This window comes from Cynara cardunculus (genome assembly GCF_001531365.2).
Source record: "Cynara cardunculus var. scolymus isolate 2C chromosome LG 17, CcrdV1, whole genome shotgun sequence".
Lineage (NCBI taxonomy): Eukaryota > Viridiplantae > Streptophyta > Magnoliopsida > Asterales > Asteraceae > Cynara > Cynara cardunculus.
Genome location: NC_037544.1, coordinates 35,357,108 through 35,369,257, shown reverse-complemented (window position 1 = coordinate 35,369,257; position 12,150 = coordinate 35,357,108). Strand labels below are relative to the sequence as shown.

Below are 12,150 nucleotides of genomic sequence, written 5' to 3'. Positions count from 1 at the left end.
CTACCTTATAAACCAAATTTATCAAAAGTCTTAAAAACAATTTTTAATGTATAAAGTACTTATACATTTATGCACAAAGTCTTAAAAAACAACTCGTAATGCATTAAGTATTACTACTTTATGCATTTTGCTTTAAAATCTCTTATTCTACAATTAAAAATACCATATACTAAGTTACCAATGTACACTATTATCTTCTTTTTTTCTTGTTTCCAAGATACTTTTGGCACATTTCACTCGTGCTTTCACCCTCTCATACATTTAGGTCTTCTCCTCATCCCCCAATGTGAGATTCAATTTGATATTCACCATGATTTATTAAAAGTTTTCTCATTCATCTCCCATTCAATTGCTCTAGAACTCTCGGTCTCGCTCTCGATCTCTTGATTCTTTGCTCTTGGTGTAAATGTTGGATTTTAAATATATTGGATTTTAAACTGTCATTCAATTTTTTTCATTGATAGACTGTAATTGGAACCATAACTCTTATTTATTTAATTTGTATTAATATGTAAATACCAAGTGTAACTTATATCATCATTAAATCTTCTCTAACAAAACCAGTGAAACTTGAAAATCATTAAAATTCACGGCTTCTGCCGTACTGCACGTGTACACCACTAGTTAAAAATAAATGTGAAGTAGCACGTCTGATCAAATACAAAGAGAAGATCAAACAAGGACAAGGTCAAAAATAAGTAAACACGTGAACAGCCAAATCACATGTGATTACACAACATGATATGCATGGCCAAAAAAAGAAATGAAATGAAATGAGAAACTTGAGGCCACGAACGTAGCCTTCAATCGTTTCCAATATGATTTAAAAAAAAGCCTTTTGCCGATCCATAAAAATTTACAAACCAACTCTTTCTACTCCTGAATCTAAAAGCTAACAGCAACATTGTTTGTTTCGTTGGTCTCATATCATAAATATCCATTTCAATTTCTAAACTATAATCATCTTCTACACTCTGCTATACCTATATCTTTCTTATATAAACTTACTTACTTACCTCTGACCTTGATCAGTTGTGCTTGCTGCTACACCACTTGTATTGCTTGGCCCTGCACCATTTTCTAACGGTGGCGACGTCCCCCATTTCCCTTCTGATTCCAGCGGCTCAACTACACACACACCACCGTCGCTAAGTCCCAGTGCAAATTGATCTGCTTCAGATGGATGTGCAGCGATCACAAGTGGATGCACCCGTAAACTGTAAAAATCACATGTTATCATTACAAGTTACAACACAACTAATTGGCACTAATAATATCAAGGCTATGTCTGGTAAACTATCTTAAAAACTAGCTTTTAGCTGATAAACTAATCAAATTTATTAATAGAAAAAGTAAAACAAGAAAAACTACTCCCTCTGTTCTAAAGTAAATAAAAGCTAGTTGTTAACTGATAAATTATTCACATTTGATAATAGGAAAAAAAAAACAAAAAAAAACTACTCCCTCCATTCTAAAATAAATAAACAAAACTACTCGCTTTGTTCTAACGTAAAAGTCCACAGAGAAGACAGTTTTAGAAATCACGTTTTAGTGAACTAAATAGCAATTTTATCCTTAAGAGAGGGAATAATGAATTTCTCCCTCTCAAACTCAAGGGTAGAATTAGAAAGTAGACACTTATTTTGAGAAAACTAAAATAGAAATATTGACACTTATTTTGAGACATAGGGAGTAGTTGATAAGCTAGATGACACTCTAAAATGACATGAACATAAAATATAATTAGCATAATTGGAAAAATGTGAAATTTTGGAAGGAGAAAAGAACCAACATAGCCCAAGCAAAATATGTTTTCCAATTTTTGGGCAAAAACAAACATTTACCCTTGGCACTAATATAAAATGGTTTTAACAAGGGCAAACTGATCAAACCAGTTCCTTTTTTCACCGCTGGGAAACAGTGGACGAAGTATTGTGGTCAAATAATCATTTTGAAGCACAATCGCAAAAACTTATTTCACTATCAGAGCATAGGTTTTAACTTGTAGATTAAGTACGCTTAACCTGTGAGAAATGGGTAGACATAAAACGGGTATACTAGACTTTAATTCTATCTACCAGAGATCTTTTTTCCAAGAAAAGACTCACTTTGGATTGCTTGGCAAATACGCAGTTGAACTGATCCGGCATCGCAACCTTAGTGTTGTTGCAGTTAGAATACCAACACTTCCATCCTCAAAACCGACGAATATGGATTGGCTATCACACGAATACGTAGCATGGGTTATCAAGCCACTTGTCTCTGGCGGGAACCACTGTAACATGCATCACAAAGTTCCATCAGAAATCATCACTAAATTTATTATTACAGAAATAACCTTGTTCTAAAATGCTCAGTTGATGAAAGAAGTAAGAACTTCCTCCATCTCAAAATAAATGCCCACGATGAAAAAGGCACACTGTAATTCTTCCATCTTTTAGTCAACTAAATGATAGTTTTACCATAAATAACAGAGGGAGTAATGAAATGCTCCGTCTCATAATTAAGGGTAGAATTGGAAAGTTATTTTGACCCGTGAACGAAATAACTTCTGTTACCAAGAAGAAACTATGCCTAAGAGCATGCAAGTCAGCCCGGACAACCATGTTATCAGAAAAAAGAATCAGGTTTGATGGTCTTGGAGCAAACTCACAGGATGGCATTTTTTTCCAAATTTTTTAGTTAAGACATCATAACTTTTATATGAAAACGATAGCACTCAACAGTGCCAAAGATATGAATAGTTACCCAAGAACAGACCTGTTTTGGAGATTCCAGTTTAGGTGCTTCATAAATGGCTATCTGAGTTTCATGAACGGCTAGCAAATGTGTCTGATCTTGGTGAAATTGCACACGGGTATCAGCAAGGGGAGCGGCGACACGTCCTGCCGGAATTTGCAAGTGTTTATTTGTTTGCTTTTCCCATCCATTTGTGTTCCAAACACACAACTGCAGATAGACAAAGGTATTAGTATAACCAACTGCATTCTTCTACCTTATACATCTTTCATCAATAGATCTCAAACGTCACACAATATTTTTATCCCATATTTTACAGGGGCGAATAAGTACTAAGAAATTGACCAAAATAGCCAATCTCCCCAACCAACTTCACTTTTTAGCCACTTTTTCAATTGAATTCCCATTTGAGCCAGAGTTCACGCAAATGTCTTGCGCATTTTTGTAAACTCAATTTCAGATTTAAAAAAAAAAAGAAATAAGATTTTTTATGTGAAGATTCAGATTTTTGCATAAGGATTCAAATTTTTGCGTAAAGAATCCTTACGCATATGCACAAGGATTTTTTTTCTTTTTCCTTTTTTCCAGAAATCAGTCTTTACGCAAATGCGTAAAATGTTTGCATAAAGACTGGCTATTTTAGGAAGAGGCTCTGAAAAGTGGCCAAAATGTGAATTTGGTTGATGGGACTAACTATTTCAGTCAATTTTCCCAAAAATATTCCCTCAGGATATGTCAACTGTTTGAACGGTTGATTATTTCAAGAACTTTTAACCATTTAAAAAATAAAATAAAAATAACAAACCAAGCACAAAACATAGTCTAGTTTCTCGTACCTGAGAATCAGCACCAGATGATACTAGCACATTAAGCACATTGGAGAAAGCCAGGCCTGTTATCCGTTTATGATGGCCTTTAAGCTTTGTTTTGACCTGCTCAGATAAACAATGATCACTACTTCATGTAGTAACAGATTTAGCTTGAGATTTATTCTTGAATTAGAGCCAAGGAACAACCTCATCAACTCGGACATTGTATATTTGGATAGAGGAATCCTCCATGCCTATGGCAATAATGTTGTTGTCTTGTGGATGGAATGCCAGAAAGGTTGCTGCAGGAGGTGGAGCCATGAATGTCGTCATAGTCTGTGCATACGAAGAAAATTAATAAGTAGAATGCATCTGGCGAGGAGGAATACACACAAAAGCAGCCTCAAAAGTGAAGAGCTAAGCAAACAAGCATCTACTATTGGGTAAATCAGGGGTTAATTTGGATATATTATCGAAATGGTTAACCCCATCTATAAATCTTTTACATATAAATTCAAACCATTCAGTAGATGGGTATGAATTTTGTAAAGATGCAGCCCATAGCTAGAATTAAACATAAATCAGGGATATGTTCAGGTGTTGGTAGCAATTAGTGACAATCAACATCTTTCATTAACAGCTTACTATGTCCAGACATAGATCCAAATCCACCAAAAGCAAAGAGAGTAAATTTTCATTTCAGACCCGGAGTATTATTTTAGATGTTGGCCGGGAAGAAGTCAAAATATCCAAATAGCATAATGAGAAACTACAGTACGAACACACTGAACCCATTGTAAATAAACGTGGATATGAAATACACGGAAAGTGTTACCTTAAACGTCATCATATTGAACAAAGAGATCTTCCCGCCTGAAGCAGACATAACATACGAATCATTCTTCGACAATGCAAAACATGGAACAGCATCTTCAGGATTTGTATCACTGATATCGTTGGTCATCAGTATACCACTTGTTGGTTGCCATAGTTGAGGTATAACATTAGCAGTAGCCTAAAAGAGGCAATGAAAGAGTCAGAAACAAACTCGGATTAACATCCAATAGTGGGATTCAGAATGTGAGCATAAATACCTTCCCGGTTGAATTACGATCATTTCTCTGCCATTTCCATAATTTATGGACAGCATTAGCTGCTAGAGCCAATATGGCAAGTCCTGAATTTGTGTAAATTAATCTTGAAACCTATAACATGAATAGGGTGGACAAAAAGAGGGAAAAAGTCAGACTAAAATGCAAACGTGTGAGATATGCTTGCCAACAGACATATAGACTATAGCAGTGCTACCAATTAAGGTGAAGTGTATAATTACCCGCATTGCTGAAGATGTATTATCAGGAAGCCTTAAAAAGCGGCACTGTGCTGGTTCACTGATTTCCGTCAATTTCCATATTCTAGATTTTTCCATTGACTCATCTACGATTCTGGGTTTTACATCTATCTGACTCCGATTGTCACCATTCTACAAACACAGCCATGGGAAATGATTAGCATCATGAGCACAAATTTTGGACAGATCTATACGCCATTAGGGGCTGCTTGGATGGTTTTCCATTAAGTCATGTCTAGATAAATCTGTTTGTGTGGATTAATCTGCCTGAATAGATTGGGAAGGTTTTAGTTTGGTAGAGTTTATTCATAGATGGAAGGAGCATGTTTTTTAATTGGGAGGGGAAAGTTTGGAAAAACTTGGCTCTGCATAAAGCTCCTCCTTAGAACCTTACTGAATAAGCCACTTTCTATATATTAAGCCACTGCCAAACAGCCATATATTGCTGCCTGAATAAGCTACGAGTCCCATTAAGCTCATTAAGCTGCTAACAAACAGACCCTAAGTCTTAAGATGAGCTGATGGTCAGAACCATGGCAAAGTTTAATAGCAATCATATCCATGGTAATTATCACAGATCCCAAGAGAGAAATACTCACCATCGCTACCATAGAGGGCATTGGTGTAACTCTATCCATAATACTTGGTCCCACAGATGTGTTAACGGCACCAAACATGCTCATCATGGGGGTCTGTACATATGTAGACTTTCAGTAAGACAGCATACACCCAAGCAAAGGAGGAGAAGAAGTGATGTGAACTACAAAAAGATATCAAACATAAGAACCCATTTACCTTCACGACAGATGCTGATGCAACTCTGGAAGCGTCAAAAGGTCGATTCTCCATAGTTCTTAGTAACCTAATCCCATCTGGATTAGCAAGAATTTTGATGCCATTGTCATTTGTTGAAACAGCCAACAGAATTCCTTCCTTGTTAAATCTTATACAAGGAGAAGCCTGCAGATATATCAAGAACCAAAAATCAGTTGCACAAAGTTATAATCATACATGTAGAACTCGTATCTAAATGAAAGCATCTGATGGATACCAGTAAACCACCCTCGGCATCGATTGTCGTCAATAAGTTAACATTGTCCATATCCCAAAATTTAACCATAAATTCATCACCAGCAGCAAGAAAACGATTCTTGGTAGTATCAAACTGCACAACCTCAGCAGATCGCTTTCCGAGCCCATTATACGTACGCTTTACAGCTCCTTCACTTTCATTCCATTCAACAATGTATGAATCTCCTTCTTTATTTGTCCCACATGAGAATAACCTATTAGTTGTGCAAATATCAACAAAAAATTATTCCAGTTAACATCACAGTAGCCAGATTATGCCTCCAGGTTTAAATCACGGAGCTTAATAAGAAGAGCAAAGACATCAGTTTTTAAACCTTGTTCCATCGGCACTATATGCCATAGTGGTGGATGAATGACCTGGTGCATCATAGTCCACTCTTGAACCCATATTGTCATACAACCATGCCTTTATTTTCCCATCAGTAGCTGTTGAGAAGATAAACTGGTACAAGAAAAAATTAAGTTAAACGAATTAGTGGGTGCTATTTGATCCATAAAAAAGAAAGATTAAACACTGTTTACAGCATAACAGTCAATATATGAACTGGATTAAGAATTCCTATACTAATCATTGATCATGAATTTAATGTTGATTCGCTTCAACTTTTTCTAACATACTCTACGTAACATATATATGTATAGAAGACAAAACTAGTGATGTGTAGACCAAAGCAGAACAATCTTTGTGTTCTAAGTGCTTAGTCAAGTGTCCTAGATTATGCATAAGAAATCAGAGCAGAGCTAATTTATTAGATCATCAGTTCTAGAGTTTTATTATACCTGAATATTCTCCTTGAAATGCGGACATACAGAATATACAGGTGCTTCATGACCCTCAAACGTATACTGTTTTGCTCCTGTTACTGCATCCCACACCTGTAGAAAGCTTCATGTTATATGCGAGAAGGTTCAAAAGAGGATCATTCTAAAGAAAAGCAACACTGGTAGAAAACAGACCTTTATTAATCTATCCTCTCCACATGTCACAATGCAAAGTTGTTTGTTTGGGTAAGAGAAAGCGAGATCATTAACACTGCCACCATGAGCCTCGATCTATACCATCAAAACAAGTAAAATGCTGCTCATATGAATCATAGGCGTCTAATAGAACAATATGTACTGTCACCACATAAGCTAAAGAGATAAAAGAATAATGAATATACAAGATGGTAAAAGCACACACACACCTCCAAGTGGTTTCGCAAATCATCACCACCATGGTAAGAGTATATCTGCACAATGTGCTTTGAGTATGCAACACCTGTATGAAGGGTTCCATGATAAGGATGCAAGTCTCACATAACTTAACTTATTGGTTACATTAAACCAATACTTGCTAATGCATGTAACTGAGAGAAAGACAAATTATTAATATTACCAAACAGTGTTCCATCAGGGCTCCATGTTACACGATTAATTGATGCAGTATTATCGTTGGTCAAAGATGCCTATGACAAAACACAAAGTTACAGTCAAAAGTCAAGACAAGACATGATGCATGTTTAACAATACCATGTAAAGTTACAGGGAAGGAAACATTTCTTGAGGAAAAAGAAAGAAAATTAAAAAAAACTAGTGTCATATGCAAACCTGCAAAGGCATTGAACAAACACTAAGATCCCAAACTTTGAAATTCTTGTGAGCAAGCTTCTCCTTACTACCTAGCTCCCATATCATGATTTCTCCGTTGTTCGATCCAACTAATATTAGTCAAGACGGAGAAAAAATAAATAAGAAGGTAAAATAAATACCTGAGCTATTTAAAGCATTAAAAATTCCTGAAGGCATAAACCAAAAAAGAGCAGAATTTTAATTTATAGAGTACATGGAAGTAGGAACTAACCAAGAAGCAGAATTTGCTGTACTGGATGGAAATCCATACTTTTGACTAGGGAGCCCTGGTTTAGGGTCATCACTACAGCCTTAGGCAGATCATCAGATGAGTATGAGCTTTGACCATGACTTTGGCCAATATAACCAACAGGTAAGATATTTACAGGCATATGATTGACCTGCTAAGAACATCATGGATGTATTGCCACTCAGTATCAGTCAACTTGCAAGATTGAAATGTTACAGAGTTCCTTAGAAACTAATCCCCTTTTAGAGGGAGAAATACTCCCTTTGTCCCACAAGAATTGCAACTATTTCTTATTGCATTCACAATTGAAACTTTCCATCCGTAGCTTTTTATACTGAGTTACCTATTACTTCCATAATAATTGCAGAAGTAGGTGCAACTCGTTTTGGCCCATAAAAATCAGCCTCAACTTAAATTTGTAAAGATATTAGAGCATTTGGTTGAGTCAACGACTTCTATTATTATGTGTATCAAATCAAAAGTGCAATTCCTTTGGGACACAGGAAATCTAGAAAAGGCTTCCAAATGATGCAGACATTAATCCATTTCAAAAATACGGAAACCTAAATTTTTGGTTAAGAGAACTTTGAAATCAATGCTCAAAATAAATTAATGTTCTTTCAGTTTTAAGAACACAAGAAAAAGGGCAAGTGTAGATTGATTTAATTAACCAAGCATTTAAGTTTTAAGATATCAGTTTACCCACAAGTTAATTGAGCAGAATTTTGACAATCAAGCAATATTCACAGGATCCTTCCTGAAGGTGATTAAAAGAAGAGTAAAAATGGACAGAGTATGTCATACTTCATCAGATATGCCGAATGTCCTCGTTCTCTTTAAAACATGTTCGGAGTCAGCTGTTTGATAGTCTACAGCTGGATTGTTGCTTGGAGGAGTCCTAGGGCGCTTTAACAAAGCTTCAATAATATAAAAAACAAGAAATAATGATAGTCAGGAATATCGCATTCTATTGCAGACTACAGTAAATACAATAAAAAGAACAGGTTGACATATTACTTTTTCTAAAGAATGCTAATGATTATATCACGTCAAACAATCGGTAGAACCAAATTACATACCAGCATTATTAGGCGGAGTGAAACCAATAGGACCAGCAGAAACTGATGGATGAGGCACAGGGGATGGATTTGCCATCCAACCAGCAAGAGATGTTGGCAGAGGTGCTGGTCCAGGCTGAAAAGGCTTTAGATACGAACAGGAAGAAGGGTTAAAAACCTCAGTTTTGGAGTTTAAACCACTAAATGATAGAAGGCCAGTTACACTTACACCATGAGCACCCAGAGGTGGAAAGCCTGCAGGCTTTGGTACAGAACCCATTAATGGATTAGTCACGGGAGATGGAGCTCGTGCACCATTTGGCTGTGACTGTCCACAAGAATGGTCAACAAACAGCGTTTTTATGTCTGGATTCGGCTTGGGGTTTTTACAAAGCTGGTGTTGCCAGTTCAAACTACAACCAATAAAGAAATATCAACAGCAAGTCCTGATATTGAAGAAAACCCAAAGCTACAAGTGGACAAGAAAAGAACCTTTGGTTAATAAGTGTCCTCAGTCTTGAGTTCTTCAAGCTTGGGAAATTTAGCTTATCACGAAACAGGGGATTTGCCTCGATCAACTTCTTCAGTTCACCCAGCATTATACTCCTAGCAGACTTGGTGTCTCCATATTTTGATAATTGTTCATTGTCCCTGTGCATGTGCATGTATTTATGTCAGAGAGTACCGACTTTATAAAACAAAGTTAGGATGGATTAGGCGATTAATATCATGGAAAGCAAAGCTCTTTGCAAGAAATTCTTCCGTACCTGAAGTTCTCCAGAGTCAGAAGCTGAGTTATTTCTTTAAAGAGATCTTCATTAAAAGCAGAAAACACTTTCAAGTCCTTTACTAGAATTTCAACGGCTTTAGCACGGTCCTTCCTACAAAGTAATCAGATTATAACAATCTACCACCGCAACTAAAGTTTGAAAGAATCTTGTAAATCAAACATGAGTGATGGTATACAAACCAAAAATAAGAATCAAAAAGGTCACTATATGTCAAATCAAGACCATGAGAGAAACTTAAAGGGAAAAAAATCATTAAAAGTTTTAGACCTCCTCGACCTCTAATGCATATTTAGTCACATTTCTTGGTTTGTTAACATCATCACCTGTAATAAATGCAAGAAAAAGTGGTAGGGCATGAACGCACGAAAATGCCTAGAGTTGTAGCAATACATACTTGTCTAGGGCTTCTAGGTACTTCTGCTTTCGTATCTCGAAGAAGATTTTCATTGAATATCTATTATCATCAACCTTCGTGAATCCAGACAGATATTTTTCCACCTCATCCCACTCACCATTCGTCACCATTTCCTCAAAGTATCGCATATTGAAGAAAAATCCTGATTCTTGCTCCAACCTCCACATCAACAACAAAAACAATTACACAAAGACAACAACACATCCATAACCACAACCAAACATTAAGAAAACTTGGCAATTTACACAAAAAGTATAAAAGATAAAATAACCAATACAGAAATTTTATTAAACCCTACCTGTGAACAGTTTCTTTGAACTTCTCTTCATCTAGAAACTGAAGTATCAAAAATACAAGCTCTCTGCTGAGAGACGACATAGCTTTCCCAACAACTGCAAGAAAATCAAAATCAAAAAAAGAATAAATACATAAAATAAATCAACAACTACCTCCATCCTCACAGATCGGATAGTTCAAACCACTATTTACGTAAAATTCAGCTAAACAAGTCAACAACAAAAAACCCTAATAGAACTCCCAATTGTTCATTCAACCAAAAACCTAAGAATTTACAGACAACACACACACGTATACATACAAAAACATCAACATCGATATACATAATCACTAGATGCGTAATCTATAAACATAACCCTCTGTAATCATGAGATCAAGTAGATGCGTATGTGTGCGAAATTGTCAAGATTACAACTTTCAATTACCTTTGAATTAGACGACGATAGATTGCAAGAACAGATCGTAGGGCTTCTAGAGAGAGAATGGAATAACCCTTTCTACTGAAATTTCCCCCTGTCTCTCTCTTCTTTTAGGGATTTCTAGAGAGAGAAAATATGGATGGTTTTAGAGAGAGAAAGCAAGGAGGTGTGAAGCGAAGAACCAAAGGACAAGATATAAATACTACTGGAGAGAACACGGGTTGTACGAGATGATAGGGAAAGGGGATTAGGGATATGATACGTTAGACAACTTATCACTGTGTCCATGTGATAATTGACATGAATTATCATTTGATAAGAACGTTTTTTAATTAGAATTTCAAATTAATTTTATTTCTTATTTATATTCTGCTCGATTTCCGGACTTTCTTTATAAAGGTTTTTCTTACATTTTAGGATTTGCTACGGTGTGGCTGACCTCAGGGGAACGCCTTCTCTCCTCGTGGACCCCACCTCCTCAAATTGCTAAATCTTAAAAAAATTAATAATTAATTTTGGAAATTTTATTTGTTTTCTTAGCCCAAAAGAAAAGGGTTTTTATCAGGTTAGTTTTCTTACATTTTAAATTAAAAAAAATTATTTTTTTTAATTTAAATTAAATTAACTATATATAAATCATTAATTACAAATAAAAATACTCCATTATAATTTACAAGTTTTAATGAATAAAATTAAATTAGAAAATAAATCTTTTAATATAATTATATCAGTTACAATTTCGTGTTATACCATGTCAAGAACAGTTATCTAAGTTAGAGTATCGGGCTAGTTAAACGTGTCACGTTATTTTTAAAAAAGTTTTGTAAGGGTTTGTATATCTATACTACCTTATAAACCAAATTTATCAAAAGTCTTAGAAACAATTTTTAATACACAAAGTACTATACATTTATGCACAAAGTTTTAAAAGTCTTAAAAACAACTCATAATGCATTAAATACTACTACTTTATGCATTTAATCTTAAAATCTCTTAATCTACGATTAAAATAACATATAATGGGAGTTATCAATGCATTTTATTGTCTTTTCTTTTCATGTTTTCAAAATACTTTTGACATATTTCACTCATGTCTTCACCTTCTCATATCTCTATGTCTTCTTCTCATCCTCCAATGTGAAATTCAAACTAATATTCATCATGAGTTATTAAAAGTTATCTCATTCATCTTTCATTCAATTGTTCTATAACTCTTGGTCTTGCTCTCGATCTATTGATTCTTTGTTCTTGGTATAAATCGAACACATTTGTAGAGTCGTTTAAATATGTTGGATTTTAAAAATATATTGGATTTTAA

General features: G+C 35.2%; 1 protein-coding gene across 3 annotated transcripts; it reads right to left on the bottom strand.

The window, feature by feature from the left end:
* Positions 1 to 764: 764 nt before the first annotated feature.
* On the bottom strand, positions 765 to 10,980 carry LOC112500139 (topless-related protein 4-like). 3 transcript variants are annotated; one of them, XM_025103461.1, is made up of 26 exons: positions 10,839 to 10,980; positions 10,415 to 10,508; positions 10,096 to 10,275; positions 9,678 to 9,791; positions 9,403 to 9,561; positions 9,140 to 9,323; positions 8,932 to 9,055; positions 8,657 to 8,769; positions 7,835 to 8,006; positions 7,582 to 7,691; positions 7,370 to 7,439; positions 7,179 to 7,252; positions 6,949 to 7,044; positions 6,772 to 6,867; positions 6,306 to 6,433; positions 5,951 to 6,185; positions 5,695 to 5,859; positions 5,499 to 5,591; positions 4,882 to 5,031; positions 4,643 to 4,753; positions 4,384 to 4,563; positions 3,756 to 3,884; positions 3,576 to 3,671; positions 2,761 to 2,949; positions 2,109 to 2,275; positions 765 to 1,217 (listed from the first exon to the last, which is right to left on the bottom strand). In XM_025103461.1, exons 2-26 carry the CDS (start codon positions 10,492 to 10,494, stop codon positions 1,013 to 1,015), a joined length of 3,420 nt encoding a protein of 1,139 aa, XP_024959229.1. In that variant the 5' UTR covers positions 10,495 to 10,508; positions 10,839 to 10,980; the 3' UTR covers positions 765 to 1,012. The 3 variants fall into 3 exon arrangements, with proteins under 3 accessions (XP_024959229.1, XP_024959230.1, XP_024959233.1); XM_025103462.1 differs by having other exon boundaries at positions 7,835 to 8,003; XM_025103465.1 differs by lacking the exon at positions 5,499 to 5,591.
* Positions 10,981 to 12,150: the final 1,170 nt, after the last annotated feature.